This window comes from Temnothorax curvispinosus, unplaced genomic scaffold, assembly GCF_003070985.1.
Source record: "Temnothorax curvispinosus isolate PA1 unplaced genomic scaffold, ASM307098v1 QBEX01003939.1, whole genome shotgun sequence".
NCBI classification, from domain to species: Eukaryota; Metazoa; Arthropoda; class Insecta; order Hymenoptera; family Formicidae; genus Temnothorax; species Temnothorax curvispinosus.
Window position 1 is genome coordinate 18,905 of NW_020213719.1, and position 18,263 is coordinate 37,167.

The window sequence follows — 18,263 nt, forward strand, 5'->3', positions numbered from 1 at the left end:
TCTCTCTCTCTCTCTCTCTCTCTCACCAACCTGAAGGAACGTTCTGCCCTCGTCTCGGAACAGTCTGAAGGGCGGCTCGGCGTTGGAGAGGTTCCTCAACTCGGACCATCCCGTCCTTCCCAATTGCTGAGCACCGGCGATCCCGCATACAGGAGTGGTCACACCTAGTTTCGGAAGATAATTTATGTCCGTGTTAAGCGATCGTGCAAAAGAAACGAGGCAGGAGATAATGAGCGGAATAAACGCCGATGGGAATTTTGTTGGAGAGGCGCCGCGCCGAGTGAATTTTTATGAAGGCTGTGCGGTAAACTCACCGCATACTATTTCTTTATCCTGAGAAAAAGCAATCGCGATCGATTCATCTTTTTTGCTAATATAGGACTGTTTTGCTTCGTGCAAAAATCTCAGTCCATTCTTACGTAACGAAAATAAGTGCCATCTTCATTGTTAATTTTTATTCAACGCTGCGAACTTACCTTCGAAACGAATCTCCGCGTGCGGATATATTATCTGCCCTTGCTGTGGTAAGAAGACATACGGTACTTTCTCCACGTGGCCGTTGCTGTTGACAAATCCAGCAACGTTGCACTCTGGACATAAAAATTATTGTACATTAAACTCGGTTTAAAAAAATACCTGTGCAAATTATAACAGACGTTTATATATAACACTCATTACGCTGATCATCAAAATTATTGCATAAATATGTGGACGATGTATGAATATTTAACATGTAAATTAATTTATTCGATGAAAAAAGATGCAAATAAGTTGGTCAATATATTAAAAGAATTTATTAGATATTTTATATCACCGGATTATATCAAACATAATTTTTCATTGATGAAGCTGTTGATAAAATTGATAAAATAATTTCTAATCAACACGTCGAGATACTTTGATACAGAGAAATAATCGCGGATTGTATAATATATAATTTCATATATTATATACAATAAAAGAAGCTACGGGAACCGTAAACTCTACAAATGAGCGTTTTTCAGGAAAACACTCAGAATTGAGGTGTCTTTGGCGACGGCGACTATTATAGTTTTTTCCATGCAATCACACGTCCATTTTACCCAACAATTTCGAATGCGCAAGACAGCTTGTAATTTCGAGCAAAATATCGCCCTCGGCCAGCCCCGCTGTTTTGCCCACATTTGAATAAATTACGAGGATCCGGCTTACATCGAAAATCTCGAGAACCTCTGGGAAACGCGGCGAGTCTGCACGAATACGAACTCCGTGAGGAGTGCTCTGCAAAATCGGGCAATTTCTCTTTTTTTTTTAACCATGGTTCGGAAAGCATAACGAGGTGTCTCTGAGAAAAGTGTACACATAATCATATGACAGGCTTATTACCGTATTTGTGAAGCGGCAGTTGCACGACATGAACGCGTCACGAATGTAATGTAACATATAATTTTTAAGTTGATAAAGAAAAGATTGTTATTCTTCTGCAACGCTTTACAAAAAATAATTAAATATTAATGTTCACATTCTTGAACAATGTTATTTGAGATTTTTGACGACAATAACTGCGTGACGATTAACATTTATTGTCAAAATGGCAATTATTTAATATAAGTAATTAACAATTTGTTAAAGACAAAAGCTTGATTCTCTTTCTTTGTTACAATAAGTATTTTAGTTGTTTGATACTTTGTAACAGTGTGAAGAATCGATAAGTAATTAAACTGATCGCCAAATTGAGTTACCCATTATTATATTATATTTGAAGAGAAAAAAAGAAGGAGAAAAAGATATTTTTTATTTGTTTAAGGCACGGTTGCGCCAACATCGCATAATATTTAACTTTAGCTTAACTTACTCTTCGTCTCTTTCTGTCCCCTTGAAGAGGCGAAGAATGAGTTAAGCTAAAGTTAAATATTATACGACATTGGTGCAACCGGGCCTTATAATGTTAACATATCAATAATCAATTTATGTAATGATTAAAATATGCGTGTAATAAGAAAATTTTTATGCAATATTTATGCAACATTTATTAAAAATACATGTGCTGTGTACGCAGTATACTTTTTCTTCGAGATCGTGAATTAAACACGACTTTAAGTAAGGGAGATGTTAACCGAGAAGTATTTATATCGGTCTGAAAGCGTATGGAGTCCTCACAAATTTGGTTAACTGCATATTTGATTATGCAAACGCCTTCTTCGAATTAATTTTCGGCACTGATGCTCCCCGAACGGGCCGAATACAAAATTCCATACCCTCCAATTTTGCGCGGCGCGTAACGCTCGGCGCAAGGTGTACGCTTGCAATTTCTAATTTGTGCTGTACATTATTGGATAAAGAGCGCAATAAATCGGCAGTAGGGTCTATTGGATTTAATTACAGCGTGGCGCAGCGATGCGCAGAACCTGTTTGAACTTCGTCGAAGGAGTCCGTTTGGACGTCGCGAATTTACATTCTCCGTACTAAAGTTACCCCGCAATGGCCGTCGATCGTTTATAAATAATGCATCAGGACGCCCGCGAGATTCCTGCAGTTGATGATGCACGAAAGTCGATATTCGCACGATAGTATCTTTTCGTTCTATGCGATCGCAGTCGGCGTCATAATAACGGAAGTACTTATTTTACTTTGAGGATACATACAGAATATGTGCTTTCTTTAGATCTTTATCTACAGCTTGTCTATAGATTCGCAAAATTAAACCGATTTGTTTTAATTTGCACAAAATTTTCATATTTAATTTTAAATTCTTCTATACACTTGAAGAATCATTGCAATGAACGACATTCATTGAACCAATGTATCGAAATGTCGAAGAATTTTTCATTGACTCAACGAAGTCTTTCGTTATTATAATGAATCCATGGCAGATTTTTCAATGTATATATTTATTGTTACAATGAATTGTAGTAATAGTTCAGTATTCAAATTATTCTTTTATAAACCATAAATCATTATGATAATAAATTAATTTATTGGACCAATTTTAATGAATTTTTTATTACTATAATGAATGTTTTTATTACATTCATGTACATTTTTGGTTCAGTGTAATTCATGTAATATATATAAATAAAACTGTTTCTTAGACTATTAGATAAATATTTTTGAAAAAATAATTTACGTTTTTAAGGAGTTATTGGCGATTTATGACAACTTGTCCATTCTTAAATTTTCGAGGTGGACGATCTTGAACGATTATTCGTCAAATTATCTCTTCGGCGACTCCCTTGAGAAAAACGCGAATCCAGCGAGAAAAAATGTACCAGTCTCTCGGACCGAACTCGCTCCGTAAGAAACATGGTCCGGGCTGATTTACATTTATCTATTATAGCCGGCGATAATTAACACCGTCGAGCAGTCGTCCGCTCAATTCTCGATTTACGTACGAGGATCGGCTTACTTACTCCCGTTGGCATCCCGGCTACGGGATCTGGGATCTGCGCGCGATTCAGCGTTGGATAACGACCGGCTGATTAACGATCGCCGAGCTCACCCCGGCGAAGCAAGAATCAGCGACAGTCCCGGCCGCGATTGAACTCTGACCCGCGTAAGACGACGACGATGACGACGACGATGAATCCACGAAACTAGAAGCGGCGTCCGGTTCTCTATGAGCCAGGTGATAGATAGTGTCATCTCGCTCGAAAGCTATTGCCGCGGCTTACGGTCGCGCGGGACTTCGATAAGCCTGATTGCTTGCAGTTAGGTACGCACCTCCTGCGCACCACTGACGGCGTATTTCCTCGTATTTTTGCGACGATCGCGTGTTTCTCTACCGGTATTTAAATAACTGATTACGGACCGCCGTATATATGTCTGGCGAATTAATTAACTGCGATTACGTGAATTTGTATGCCGCACTTTTGCCCCAAGCGCACACCTGTGCTCGTAAACATATTATATATATGTATATATATATATATATTATAACAAATCTATTATTTAATATCTGAAATCAATAAATGCCTCTTTTTTTGTCTCTACAAAATTGTGTCTCAAATGTATACTTATCTGCAAAAATAATCTATTATTTCTTACTAATTTCTAATATTGAAAGCTTGCGTATTTATGTTTCAAAGTTATTTCAAACTTTATTTAAAACGAGGATCGTATAACATACAAATTATTTTACGTCTACCGTAATTATAATCCCTGAAATCATGAAAGTACGTAATGCCTGGTTAGGGAACTGTGTAAATGTCATCTATCGCGAGGCAGATTTCATCACGGCGTTTCTTCGATGACACGCCGCGATAATCAGCAAATTAGTTTAACAAGTACTTGCTTAGCGTCCAACGAGCTGGGCGCTTCCTACTGCGATGATTGCGATGATTGCTAAACGTGGCGCACTATACGCACGTGCATAACATCATCGATTATATCGATGACAGCAGTCGCAGCGCAAAAACACGCATGATTGAAACGCCAAGAAATTATAAGCAGACCGATCAATTTTTTAAAGCTTTAAGGTTTGTTGAAATCCTGACGCGTTTCGACGGGTTGTGTCTCGAGTTCAGTCAATTTTCACCGCGATGGTCGCGCGATTTTACCATCGTAGACGTGAATTACTTCCGCCGGATCGATTTGATGGTACTCTGACGAAAGAATTAAGCGGGGACGGTAATCTCCGCGCCGAACGTTGTCGATCCGCGTGAATAGACAAGATGGGCAGAGATTCGCGATGGGCATCGCGTTTTCAATTTGCGAACATCTCTGACGTATTCCGGCTTCTGACGCATTACGCGTCACGAAAGAATCCTAACTACGTAACTACATCAAATCATTATCATTCAACATCCGTTGCAGCGGCAGGCATCAGTCGAAGGCGCAACTTCCGGCTACCGGCGCGGCGCGGCGTATCGCGCGACTGGCCTTGACACCTGTCGCTGAGATTGACACACGAGGAGATTGCAGTGTCATTCGTTTGATTGGTTGTGAAATTAATATTGAAGTGTCAATCGACGAAGTCTGAGTTGTAGGAAAAAATCTTTGCCGACTATCGTTGAAGGAAAAAAATGTGGAAACTGTCATCCGCGAAGATATGAAATAAAATTCTTATCTAAATATATAGAAAAAAATGCTTGAATATCCAATAAATAATAATGATGACAAAATACTTCTTTCGAATATAAGAATTTCCAAAATTTTCCCTAATTAAGAACGTTACGTACATTAAAATTTGGGACTTGGAATTTTTCTAAACAAATTTTACATTTTATCTTTCGGTAATTCTGACACAAACCTACGATCAAGGATAAATACAATTAGATAAAAACGAAAGTTTTTGTATTCTACAATCAGATCAACAGAGTAAAAAGCTTCCTTTCGCAAACACGCCTAATGGATTTGAAGCAGAAGCCGGATCGTGTACCACGAGACCATCTGCCTTTCTCTTCGGAGGGAAATCAGCACCGCTGCACATTGTTTCTTGCGGTACTTCTTCTATCGCCGTGGCGCACCGATGCAAATGCCACGCTTGCTTTCTCGTTCTTCTGCCATTGGTGGCACAAGTTATCCTCGGGAATCGCTTATTTATTGGTTGCAAAACAGGCTCGCGCGTGGCCTTGGAAAGAGCCGTACAAGAGCCGTATACGCTTGACACGACCGCTTGGCCCCGAAGAGGCCAACGTGGCGTCTTCCACCTTGATTCTATCGATTCTGTACCTAGGTACCTGGGTACTACAGAACGCGCAGGAACGTGTCATTCTCTAAAAAGGTGGCAAGAGCGCTGCGACATGCATTTCACAAAGCGCGTCACAGTAGCTAGAGATTATCTTAACCCGTAAAAATCTTTCAGAGTAGAAATGTCTAGAGTGAATATCCTATTTGACTTCGCTCGAGACACCCAGAAACATTTCGATAATCAACAAACCTCAAAACGCGTGAATAACTCGACGAAAAAGAAACTGACCGTTCGATTTCTTCCTAGAGACCCGTTTGTTATCGCAACGTCGAAGAAACATCGCCACGACGCGATAGTCAAGTGTGTTAATGGTGCCTCGCCTCACGGATTATGGCGTCAAAGGTATATCTTTCTGGACCGTCGCATTCAGGCGTGCGCGCACATTAGTCAAGTCAACAGCTTGGGAAAGGCTCACCGAGGGGTGCACCTATCTTGCGAACCTTGGTTTTCCGTAACGACCCCCCATCAATTATCGCGATTTTTCCAGACGCCACGGAGGAGTGTTACTTGCATTACCGGTCGCGCGAAAACTGTGGCGCACCTCGTTCTGGTGGGTACGGGAAGACGAAAACGGATTTTAATGCATACGCGGTGACATCGAGTCATTAGGTAAAACGATGTTCTCTCGTGTTCCCATGAACATCAGTCGCACGGAATTTACGGTGCCGTGTATGCACATCACAAATCTTAATATTATTAATCTCTTTCCATGTTCATTAATTGCATAAAAATCGTGTGTCCCATTAAAACCCAAATCGTTAATCATTAGAAACGTAAAGATACAGGTCCGACGACTTTATATCTTCCCTCTTTCTCTCCTACCGTTCTATTTTAATTTAAATAATATATTAATGTCGTTAAGATAATAAGATAGGGAGATAATTATGTGTGCAACAACTTTTTCTTGCAGTGAATCAGACCGAATCCGAGACATCGCGGTGTCTCCGAAACATCTGAAGTCATCCTTATTCATTCTGGTAGGATAAAAACTAAATGTAATGCAAGTTGTCTTCATGGTGTACGCGTTACAAGGATATATGTTTTACAGCGACGTTTGCTCGCGCATTCGTTGCCCCAACAGCCTGAGAACGAGAATTCCAGTGACCATTAGCCCCAAAGCTGAAATTCCAATTCACATCCTCATTTATTTATCGTAATTGCTTCCCGACGCGCTTATTCTTATTCTCGCACTTATTTGCAACAGTCAAACGATTTGTACACACATATATTTCATTTCCCCTACGAAAAAAAATCACACAAACCGTTATTCACACAATTGCTCAATTTCTTATGTCGATTAAAAATTTATTATTCAATAGAGCAACTAATACAGTGCGGTATGAGTGATAGCTCGTATCATAGAACGGAAGAATTAATGATGGTACTTTTCCTGAAATCAATACCATTCCCGTATTGCGGCAAAAACTCGTAATCTCCGAGATCTGGTCTCCGATAGCGCTGTGCACCGCTGCGCGATCCATCTTCGGAGTCAATACGACTCGCACAGTCATCGGGCCTGTCGTTTTAAGATAGCTATTTTCACGTTGCATTAGCATCCCGATGATTTAAAGTCCCCCCACGATGCGCATCGGAACCCAGGGGATCCATCTTCGCTGGCACTCGTCGTGACACCGGACGTCGCACCGCGACCAAACGCTGTCATTATCGGCGCTAATTGCAATGCCGGTGACAGATTATATCGCGCGATTAATATTCATTGGGTGCAAATGCGCTCGCTTCTTGATCGACACAGTCGCCGATGTCGTTATAGTCGTCGTCGCAGTCATCAATGGCTGTGGTCCAGCGTGATATACCGACCATCTGCCGAGATGATCTCCACGGCACGGACCAAGACGATAATTTACGAGCGATGCCGGACGAGCGAAGGCGCACGTTCGATATCTTTTATTTCGTTTATACATGTATTGCAATATTGCTTCCGTTATGTCGAATATTTCTTGCGCGTACCGCGTGCGTTGAAACATGGAAATCGAATGGCTGACTAAAACGCTAAAACTATACAATTTGCGATCTTGCAATAATCGACTTGATCGCATGCGAGGCAGAAAAGAGTCCAGATTATGCAATTTGATGATAAATATGGTAATTAACTCGGTTTTAGTTAGAATCATATCAATAATCCAACTTGTTACTTGCAAATATATATATTGTCCTCAATTTTCGAAATTAATTAATTTCCAGTTTAACGACGGTTAATAAAGTCATTCGGATATTCGCGTAATCGCCGATATTAATCTATAATATATATCAATATGTATAATTATACATATTGAATAAGTATACTTGAGTTAATAATCTTGTAAAAATCGTTTAATATTACGTTGTAGAAGGTCTAAAGAAATGCGATAAGTGTGCTACGGACCAGATTTTTTATTCACGGAATTAACGATGTGCGTTTGCCATCGAAAACGCTATGTCGCGCAAGATCAAAGTGGGAAGTGTATCCGAGGGGAACATTTGAAACAGCGAACACTGACAATTCAAACTGGCAATACGTACGGCCGACCAAGGATATTCCTGGTCCAAAAGTACTACCTTTACTTGGCAATAGCTTCAGATTTATGCCTTTTATAGATAACAATTATTTCGTCCATGTATGAAATGATGAAATACCGTTAATCGTTCCTATTCAAATTCAAATTTATATCTACACCAAGAATAGTTGTATTCTATCCTTTGAAATAATGTAAGAATCGCTATTACAGAATCATAATAGATTATAAACAGATTCGAGTTACTTTACATGTTTAGAGTTTTTGTGTGTTGTTATTTAACATATGCAAACTTTTTTGGTTCTGACACATTAAAATAAAAATAAAAACAAAATATATTTACACTTTATATTTATCTATATTTTATAACTGGTCTATTAATTCTTATTAATTTATCTAAAATTATTCTAATATCGGATTCATTATTTTTAATGGAAGACTTAACAGAATATAATCTTAATTAGATCCGTTATCTAGTTATCTATGAAACAAATGTAAATTAAGTATTTAAATATATTTTTTTATTGATCTTTTATTTACATAAAAATCAATTATTGGCATAAACGATGCAGGTGAATATAATGTGAATGTTCCAACACTAATGCGGATGCTGCGTGATAAATATGGCAATATCGTCAAACTTGACGGCCCAACATATCCAAAACAACCCCGCATCTTTCTATTCTTTCCAGAGTTATATGAGGAGATTATGAGTTGCAAGGCAAATGGCCATCGCGATTCTCCCTGGAGCCCTTGATGACAATTTACAAGCTGATATTATAGAGATATCAGCAGAAGAAAGAAATAGTGAAAGGGAAAAATTTTTTTTAAATTGAAAATTTATTTTCGACACATGAAATTAAAATTAAAAAAAAAATAAAAATAGAAAGATTGTTTGGCATCAATGCGTTATGGGTACAAAAGTTTCATTATATTCTTCCTAATGATCGTTATCTGATCTTGTTATGAGGCCACTGTCTGTAGTACTTGTATATAGTAGATGTGTGGTCTGTTCATGCGATAGTATATCAATATATATCTACTACAGACAGTTTGACCTAATAACAGGGGCAGATATCGATTATCAGAAAGGATATAACGAAACTTTTGTATCCATAACGCATTAATGCCAAACAATCTTTCAATTTTAATTTTTTCAATTTTTTTTCCCCCACTATTTCTTTCTTCTGCTGATATCTCTATAATATCAGCTTGTAAATTGTCATCATCATCCTCAGTCCTATTACTCGTGTCCGAGCGTGGTGACTTCTCTTCATATACTTACATGTGTTGCGCACGTAGATTATACACATTGTATATGGAACTTACAGTTTAACGCCGATTCCGAACGGCTATATTTTTTAGAGAAGTTTTCTTGGCGAGACATACTCTCGGTGGTTTGCCATTGCCTTCCGAGAGGAGAGAATGAGCGAATAAAATTTTTCTAACTCTACCGAGAATCGAACCCGAGACCTTTGGCTCAATAGACCAGTGCGCTGTCTACTAGGCCACGCTCGTCCTCTTTGTAAATTGTATATGACGTATTATTTTCTTTCTTGCTAAAAATAATTTTTTTCTACATTTTTTTAGTGAGAAAAATTTGTATATGAAAAAATAATATACAATAATACATATAAAATACATATATATAAAATACGTTTACTATAATATAAATAAAATGTGTAATTATAACATTTTGTGCTTTTGTACTCGATTGTAATTTTTAATCATTTTTGACGAGATTGAGATATCACATTAAGATATCAATTATACATATCAATGATTATTAATTTCTTTTATTAAATACTTATTGCAATAATAAAATAAATAAAAAAAGTATAAAATTATTTAGCGTATCGTATTATCAATTGAATAAAAGTTTAATTTTGAGAAATAAACATTCATATGAAAAAATTTACGATTATTTAAATTAACTTCCTGTAATTTAATTTCTTTTAAATGCTTATTTTCTTGTATATTTATACCATATCATTTGAATACATTTGAACATAACATTATATATTTAAATAATATTTAACAAATTAATAATGTTTAACAGATCAAGCATTTCAAATTCTCTTAACTTTATTTGGTCTAACATGGATCAAAGAATTTTTATCCTCTGAAGAAACTCAGGAATCTTTACTTGGGGATCTCAAATATGCAATTGTCCATTCTCTGTCTTATAAGTATTACTTTCTAAATTTTGCCCGGTGCAGTATTACAATTTATATCGCAATGCAATTTAATTAATATGTTAGAAATTAGAATTACTGTTAAAGGTTACAATTTCTTCAGCAAGTTTACATCGAAACGCGCGCTAAGTGATAGTGAAAATCTCAGGTGCCAAACAAAACGCAAGTAGTGCAAGGAGTACATTGCTGGAAATTAAGTTTCGCACGTATAACAGAGGAACACGTACTCTCGCACGATTGCATCATTACTGGAGTGGTTTCCGAGCGAGAAAGAACGCTTCCGAGGTGTACGAGCCACGAGGTGGAATCTTCGCGTGACCTTTGAAGATGAACCCTAGGGTTCATGGGCACACACACGAGGAATAGCGCGCGGTGAGCGAGCGATATACCTAGCTGCTGAAACGATGGTAAAACCGAAGATAAACCGAAGTTAAAAGATCGTGAGTCTACAACTATTGAAGAGTACGACAACGTTGCAAGCGTTGTGCTTGCAATTATATATAGAATATTACGTAATCAAAAGTATCACGAAAATATTACTCTTAATTTATGTTCATTTAATTGATTAATTGCAAAATATAAACATCGATGTGCGATATATTCTTTAACTTCTGGCATCTCTCTAATGCATCGCAAATCCCGTTACGGATTTTATATTCCCCTGAAGGAGAATTTATATGCGTTTTATATGCAAGCATGACAAATTCGCGAAATGTATGGATATCAAGGTAGGACGGGCCGTAAAGCAGCTCGAGGTATATTTTTATGATGTGCAATTTAACGCAAGGTTCACCAAATGAATGTTATAAGGCGCCTGCCCACACGAGAAGGGAGTCTTTGCAAAGTCACTGTAAGGAAAGATCAGCGTGTCAGAGACAGCACAACAGAGAGACCTATTACTCGTCCAGCGCAATTTTTTCGCATCGCCCGACAAAATTATAATTATCTACGAGGTCGAGACGCGGTGGCGAGAAATCCCCATAATAAGGAAATGCGCGGAGTCAAGAAACTTCTCCTGCGCGTTGAGATAACTCGGATCGCGTTGCGTGCAGGTTTTCAGCCCGCTGACGATCGACTCGCGACGCGGTTAATGGCTACAGCATCACTTTGCGAAGAACGTAATGTGTCAGTGAGCGTTACCCGCAATTAGGGGACCCAAAGTGGACGATTCCGCAGCGGAATACCTTTCATTTTTGAAACGCGATGTTTGCGCACAGCAGCGATCTCGGTTCGAAGACTTTGTGGAGAGACGTCGTCGTGCGACTTCTCTCGGTGAGTCGACGAGGGTTGAGAGACGCGTGGAGCAAATTAGGGCTGGCGATGCATCTCGTCAGCCAAAATACGAAGAGACGTGCGTGTGGCAAAGCGAAAGCTGAAACGATCATTAGTCGAGCAGAAAAGATTCGATTGCCTTGTTTCCCATTTACGTGGCAGTCGTTTCTTGTTTGGCAAAAGATATTTCTTCTTCGCTCACCCGAATCCTGCCCATTTGTGTTTTCGATCGGATATTAAGAAACTTAAGTAGCAGACCCAAAACGTATATACGAAATCACACAGTCAGACTTTCACGATTTGCTTACTCTAATAACAGATAGGTCTCTAGTCTCTGTTTCTCAGCGTAGAAGATACGATCTGTTTATGCAGGGAGTGAAACACAACATGCTAATGGAGGTGAAGAAGAGAAATTCATGCCCGCGCGCGGTAATTATCCGAGGAAAAAAAACGGAGGCTGTTGGTATAACGCGAGATTTCGCGCTAGAAATATTCTTGTTTCATTAACGAACGTTTCAACTGTAAGAGAATCGAAATTATGTTAATACAACACACGTGGCGCATAACGAAGCAATAAAGACTCAGTAGCAATTGCGAAAGCTTACACACTTTAGAAGTTTACATTAGAAACGGTTAATTTGCCGAAGAGGAAACAAAATAATTACTAGCATCGAGGAAGATAAATATTGATAGCGGAGATAAGTACTGATCGCAATGGAACGTCCATTGAGCATCCTGAACATCGTAATGCACGATCGAACAAGATAGGGCTCGTCGCCTTAATAAACACAGCGAGGTGCAGCGTGGCTCTCGTCGACCGTAGAAATCACGGGTCCCGCGTTCTACTATTATTCACCGAGCGAATGGATGACCGACAGTCCGCTTCCTGATTACGGTGCACGATACCTATTTTCAATTTCATTGATTCGATTCAAAAGGCGGCGATAGACACCACTATTCACGAACACGTTCTTCCTGCGCCGTGGCGCTCGCTCCATTCAACCGGCAACAAATTAAGCTGTCAGGTTGTTAAGGCATATTGTTAAGACGCTTCTAAATGCATGCTAAACGTAGATATTATTTCGACATCAAGTTATCATTCAAATACCGCATAAAACACGTAATAAATGTTTAGATATAGCCGAGAGTCTCTTTCTGTCCCGAGACTTCCCTCCGTATGAGAGGGATGAAAATCAAAGTGCGCAATATCCTTTGACTCACACTGGATATAATACCATAATGTTGAGGATATTAACACGCGAGAGGGAAACGCGTTAACAATGGCGCCTTAGCACCGCGTTATGCGCACGTGATGTTTAGAGCCTAATCTATACGGGATACCCGAGCCAACATATGGACTTCTTTCACTGATGTCTCCAGGTGTGTTATTAAAGACGAGGATCTCCGTTTCTTACCTGGGTCAGGGTCTCGGGAATCTACTCGCACACAGACTCTCTCGTCGTCTATACAGAGGCACGCATACGGAGCTCGACTCGCACGCGCGGTGGATCTGTCTGCTGCAGGTGTGGAAATTAAAGATTGATGACGAGCGCTGGTGCAAGGTTACCGCCGAGGTCGCGCGGATTCCACCGCGCCGGCAGCAGCACACCCGCGCGGGATAGACGATTTCATACTTGATTACCGTAATCTCGCCTCTCGTGCAAAAACATGACGTTTCGCGGATACAAGGGCGATCTGTCGTATTAACGACTTAGATGAATCTCTGTAGATTCGTTATCGGCCGCCACATGCTACGATAAATGACTAATAAATTAAGTAATTGGGATGGTACAGAGAAGCCATCGCCTCAATTAATTTTGTGTTATACAGGATGATTAGTCCTCGTATAGCTTTAAACTTTAATAACTCTCGTTCTAATTAATTTAATTAACGGCAAACTTTCTCCGCATATTTAATAATAAAATTAAATCGAGTACAAGTTGCAGTAAATTTTACGTGCAATTTTGCAAAATATTTTAGCATATTTACGATGAGAAGATGATAAAATAAAGAATAAAGAGATGTCGCGACAAATATGAAGATTATCAAACGATATTCTCGAGAATCTAAATTAATTAATCATCCAATGCGTGGTTGAGACGTTGGGATTGAGATTCCTTCGGTTGATTCGAGATAATCAAAGAGTACCGCTTGATCTGATTGAGCTAATTTGCAATTTGAAACGACTTCAGATGGAACGATTATATGTGTAAGCTTAGCGTCTGATTAATAGGCACAACCTGCATCGGAAAATCGCAAATCTGTATTTCCGATTCGCGCCACTTGTCGATTCCTGAGTATCGACAAGTAATCTAACAATATAATAAAAGATACTTGAGGCGATCTTTATGATCTGTGATAATTACCAATTTGTCCAAAGTATTGCAAGAAGTCTGATGTTACACGAAAAAATTTAATTACCGTAATCTTGAATAATTATGGAATAAGACCGTAAACGTATTTATGAGTTACATCCACGATATCTTGGCCATCCGCTACCTTTTTGACGAGGGTAAAATCTGCCGTGTCGCTTTTTATCCTTTTATATCTTGCGCAGAAATGTTCACGTGCAAAGTATACAAGGCATCGGCTGCCGTTGCTGTCCCAATTGTCGCAGAATCTTAAATTAAAGCTGTTTTGACGTGCTGCGCAAGCCGAAAAATTATGAACCTCATTATGAACCGTGCAACGCAGAAAACATCTCCGCGTTTTCTCAAATACTTGCCCACTTCCACGAAGCGTTTTCAATCTTCGGCCGCTCGTAAATTCGATGCTCCGGCGAGAGATCGGAGATAGCTCCGATCGCGCGCCAGCGGTAAACAGATTAATATTAATAATAGCGGGGCGGCGAAATGATAGACAGTGCCGTTTTTTCGTGTATCTGGGAACGGAAGGCCATTTTTCACAATCTTATTTGTGTCTCAGTTGCGAAAATAATCCGAGGGTGAAAAATGAAAATTTCGCCGATGTGTTACGACTCTCCGATATAAAATTAGATCGGCGGTGCTCTCGTGCAACATCGCGGACTCTTTTGCCACGGGCATGATAAGCTCTTGTCTTAATGCTTGTAAATCGTTCCATAATCGATAAGTTACGATTTACGGCCAATAAGTAAAGGAAGAATCGATTGCCTCTTCGGCGAACCGGAGTGAAACTTATTATCACTGGCGCGGCGTGAGTTTGGCAGCATTAATTTCGATACGCCCGCTCTCTCTCTCTCTCTCTCTCTCTCTCTCTCTCTCTCTCTCCCCCTTTCCCATCGCCGTTATACATATTTTACGCGGCGCTTATGATGTGCGACATAAGTTATGTCTCGTGGAGGAGTATAACAGGGTACGGAGAAAAAAATCGACGCGTTAAGTGGTTAAAAAGTCGGTGTGCGCGCTCGCAATGGCACGTAATTTGGGGTGTTTTGGTGCACCCGAGAGAGCCGCAGATGCAGCAATAATGAATGATAATGGATTGCCAATAAATAATCGTAACGAGAGATAATTTATAACCTGAATAGGTCCTTGTACGTGTCCAAAGCGATTAAGTCCATACCGAGTATATCAGGACGATGGACTAATTGTAAGGTTGATGAATGATTATTACAATAAACATCGTAATGCAGTGTAATTTGCCAGTCCACTTTAGATCAGTCAAATATACTTTCCGAAATTAAGAACAAGATACACGAGATAATTAATATCAGAAGCAAATAATGAGTTAAAGGATGAGAGAGAGAGAGAGAGGGGGGAGAGAAAGATGTATAACTTGAGAATCACAGAAGTCATAAATCAGAATCGGTGACGTACGATCTCCTTTCGCTCGAAGGAAGGCTTCCTGAAAGCGTATATCAGCTACTCTTCGAATAAATACTCTCTCATTTTCAATGCCGTCTTTGAAAGGCAAGATTCCGTAATCCTGATTAATATCCTTTGAATTATGTAGCCTATGTTTAAAAGATTAACGAATAAGAGTGTCATTGGCTTTAGCCAATCAGTGTATTATTTGCGGCTCCATTATTTTTGTATTATACATTAACAATACTTATCACCACGATCATCTTTAGTCACGATTGAAACGTTCCGCGCATAAAGCGTGAGCTAAGATCTACTTTAGATCTACAATTTCGCATTTATAACGCGAAGCTTGCAAATCTGCAGGCTTATCTTTTTCTAGGCTATTCAGTCACAAGGTTCAAGTTCTCCCAATCGTTGTCGGAGGCAAGTAAGACGGATTACCCGGGCAGGAAAGCGACCCGCGATAAAAACAAGTCGCCGAGCACATGCACCGAGTGCGCACCGCTTAATACCGTACCGCGTGCGTAGCAGACGATTTAGAAACGCGGCGGACAGACGGTTCACTCGAACAGCTGGAGCAATCATTTCCAATGACGCGGTTCGATTGAAAGCAGTATGCTCGCGCGCCGAGAAATCCGCTCGACTGCCAGATGAGGAAGAGACTCGCGCTGACTCCGGTATACGCGGTGCGAGTTTTGCGCATCTCGCATTCTAAGTCCTTGCATACGTAATAAGAAAGACCGTAGTGTCAAATACTTAATACGATCAAATGAGACGTTTCTGCAGTCTTCCTAGAGTTCCTAGACTGATCAGGCTTCACGACAGCGCGCGCTTCGCACGCATGCTCCGGACGTTCCAAAGATTGGAACGGTATCAAAAGTCTATATGCGTGCCCGATGAGCGGTATTTATATTCTTTAAACCCTCCGAGATTTATGTGCCGCGGGTTAGCACCTCGTTACCGTTTGGATAAGAATCTGTTGTTCAATGTGCATTCGCTAAGAGAACATACCGAGGGTGACTTATGGAAACGGGCAGGGGCACGTCATTTATTCACGCCGTGGTTTGCAGCACGCTCTTACACGTTACTCGACCTTTCAATAACGATTTCTATCTTGTCCGGTTTATCCAGTTCATCTGGCCTATGGTTCACGCATAAGGAAAGATATAAGTGATTATCTACTGAAGTATGCAATATGCAATTTAAATAAGAGCTGGAAGAACGTTTCAAATATATTAACAAACTAGTAGTCGCCTCGAGCGTTATTCTACTAAGTACTCTATCGTAATAAATTGCTACTCTGCTAAAACAAAGTGATTACTATAATTACATGCACAGAAAAAATTGATGTATTAACAGCATTAGATCTAATTGGCAATAATCTTGTTAATTCAATAACAGTATTAAGTCCGGTTGTTCCAATTTATTAATAAACTAACTAATAGTTAAATCATATGTCTATCCTTGTTTTATTTAAAGAAAAAACAAAGACACATATATGATTTAACTATTAGTTAGTTTACCAATAGGTTGGAACAACCGGCTCTTAGTGAAACAAATATTTATTTTATTAAAACAAAAGCATGACGTATTAATAAGAATTAATAAGATTATTTCCAAAACTAATAATGTTAATAAATTATTTTTTTTCCGTGTATTATACATGTAGCAATTATATGTAATTGCTACATATAATACATGTATAAAGCAATTATATGTAATTGCTTTAATATTTCCATACACGATAAATGACGTTCGTGACTGACTATGTCGATAGCAATTTTTTAAGATATCAACGAGTATATTCGACAGTGGGGGGTCTCCGACTGTCGAGCAAAATTTCCGGGGAAACATTGTTCATTTATACCCGAAGAAACATCTTCGCCGCATCGCCAATATAATTAAATTGGCGATGCGGCGAAATAAATCATTCCCGCGTATTTATCCGCAAAAAAGTGTAGCCGCCGAAAAGTAGATTCTTCTTGTAAATTATAATGAGCCCTAACACACACCCGGCAATTCATCAGTAACCCCGGCAGCGCACGCGATGGTACCCCGCTGGGTCGAATCCGCGTCTTTTACTCCTCGCCTCACCTTCGTCGTATAAATTACGTTCCTTCGCGCAGTATTGAATGGTGTAAAAGGTGGTTCTCTTCATAAATGCGGCATTCACTTATTGTTGGATCAATTTTTCCAAAAACTGTTCGAGAGACTTGTAAATGGGGAAAAATCGATCCCGCCGACGACGAGCGGCGAGATGAATGCAGAAAGACGGCGGAGGCCAAAGTACAGAGGAAGGGAAATTATTCAAATTCCGTTTGGATGGCAGTTTAATCGCGTGATGTTCGCCACGCAAGTACGTAGACATTAAAGCCCCCGAAATTGCATTGGCCGAGCTGAATACGCCATTTTTGCGTGGCCTCCTTGGTGGCCTCACCTCTGTCCACGGCGACCAATCGCGATCGGTAGCTTAAAAAACGGTACCCGAGAGGTATGCTCGGTGTCGATAAGTATGTGGAGGGAGAGACACACTTCCGGGGAGGCTACACCTGTTACACCGATACCATAAGGCGACCACCTAACGCGGACGATATTCCGATTACTGGCTGTGTGAAAATTAATGACGGTGTAATAAATAATATATCGCCGTATTATTATTAATATCGCGGGAAAAGAGGGCACAATCAGGCCGAGGCCGTAATCATACATCCCCCGGTTTCTTTTATGGCTCGAGATAATTATATATATTCGTCAGAGTGAGAAGAGATTGAACCACTGCCGTCGCGCAATGCTGACCGTATTTTTATGATAATATTTCATTACATGTGCA

The 18,263-nt window shown here is 39.6% G+C and overlaps 1 protein-coding gene across 1 annotated transcript in view; it reads right to left on the reverse strand.

Moving 5' to 3' along the window:
- The window catches only part of LOC112453030, an 83,764-nt gene that overhangs the window by 6,526 nt on the left and 58,975 nt on the right, over nucleotides 1–18,263 (reverse strand). Inside the window, exons 4-5 of the mRNA XM_025013575.1 lie at nucleotides 477–590; nucleotides 31–164 (exon numbers count right to left, since the gene is read on the reverse strand). Coding sequence (XP_024869343.1) covers nucleotides 31–164; nucleotides 477–590 — 248 coding nt within the window. The remainder of the gene's footprint in view (nucleotides 1–30; nucleotides 165–476; nucleotides 591–18,263) is intronic.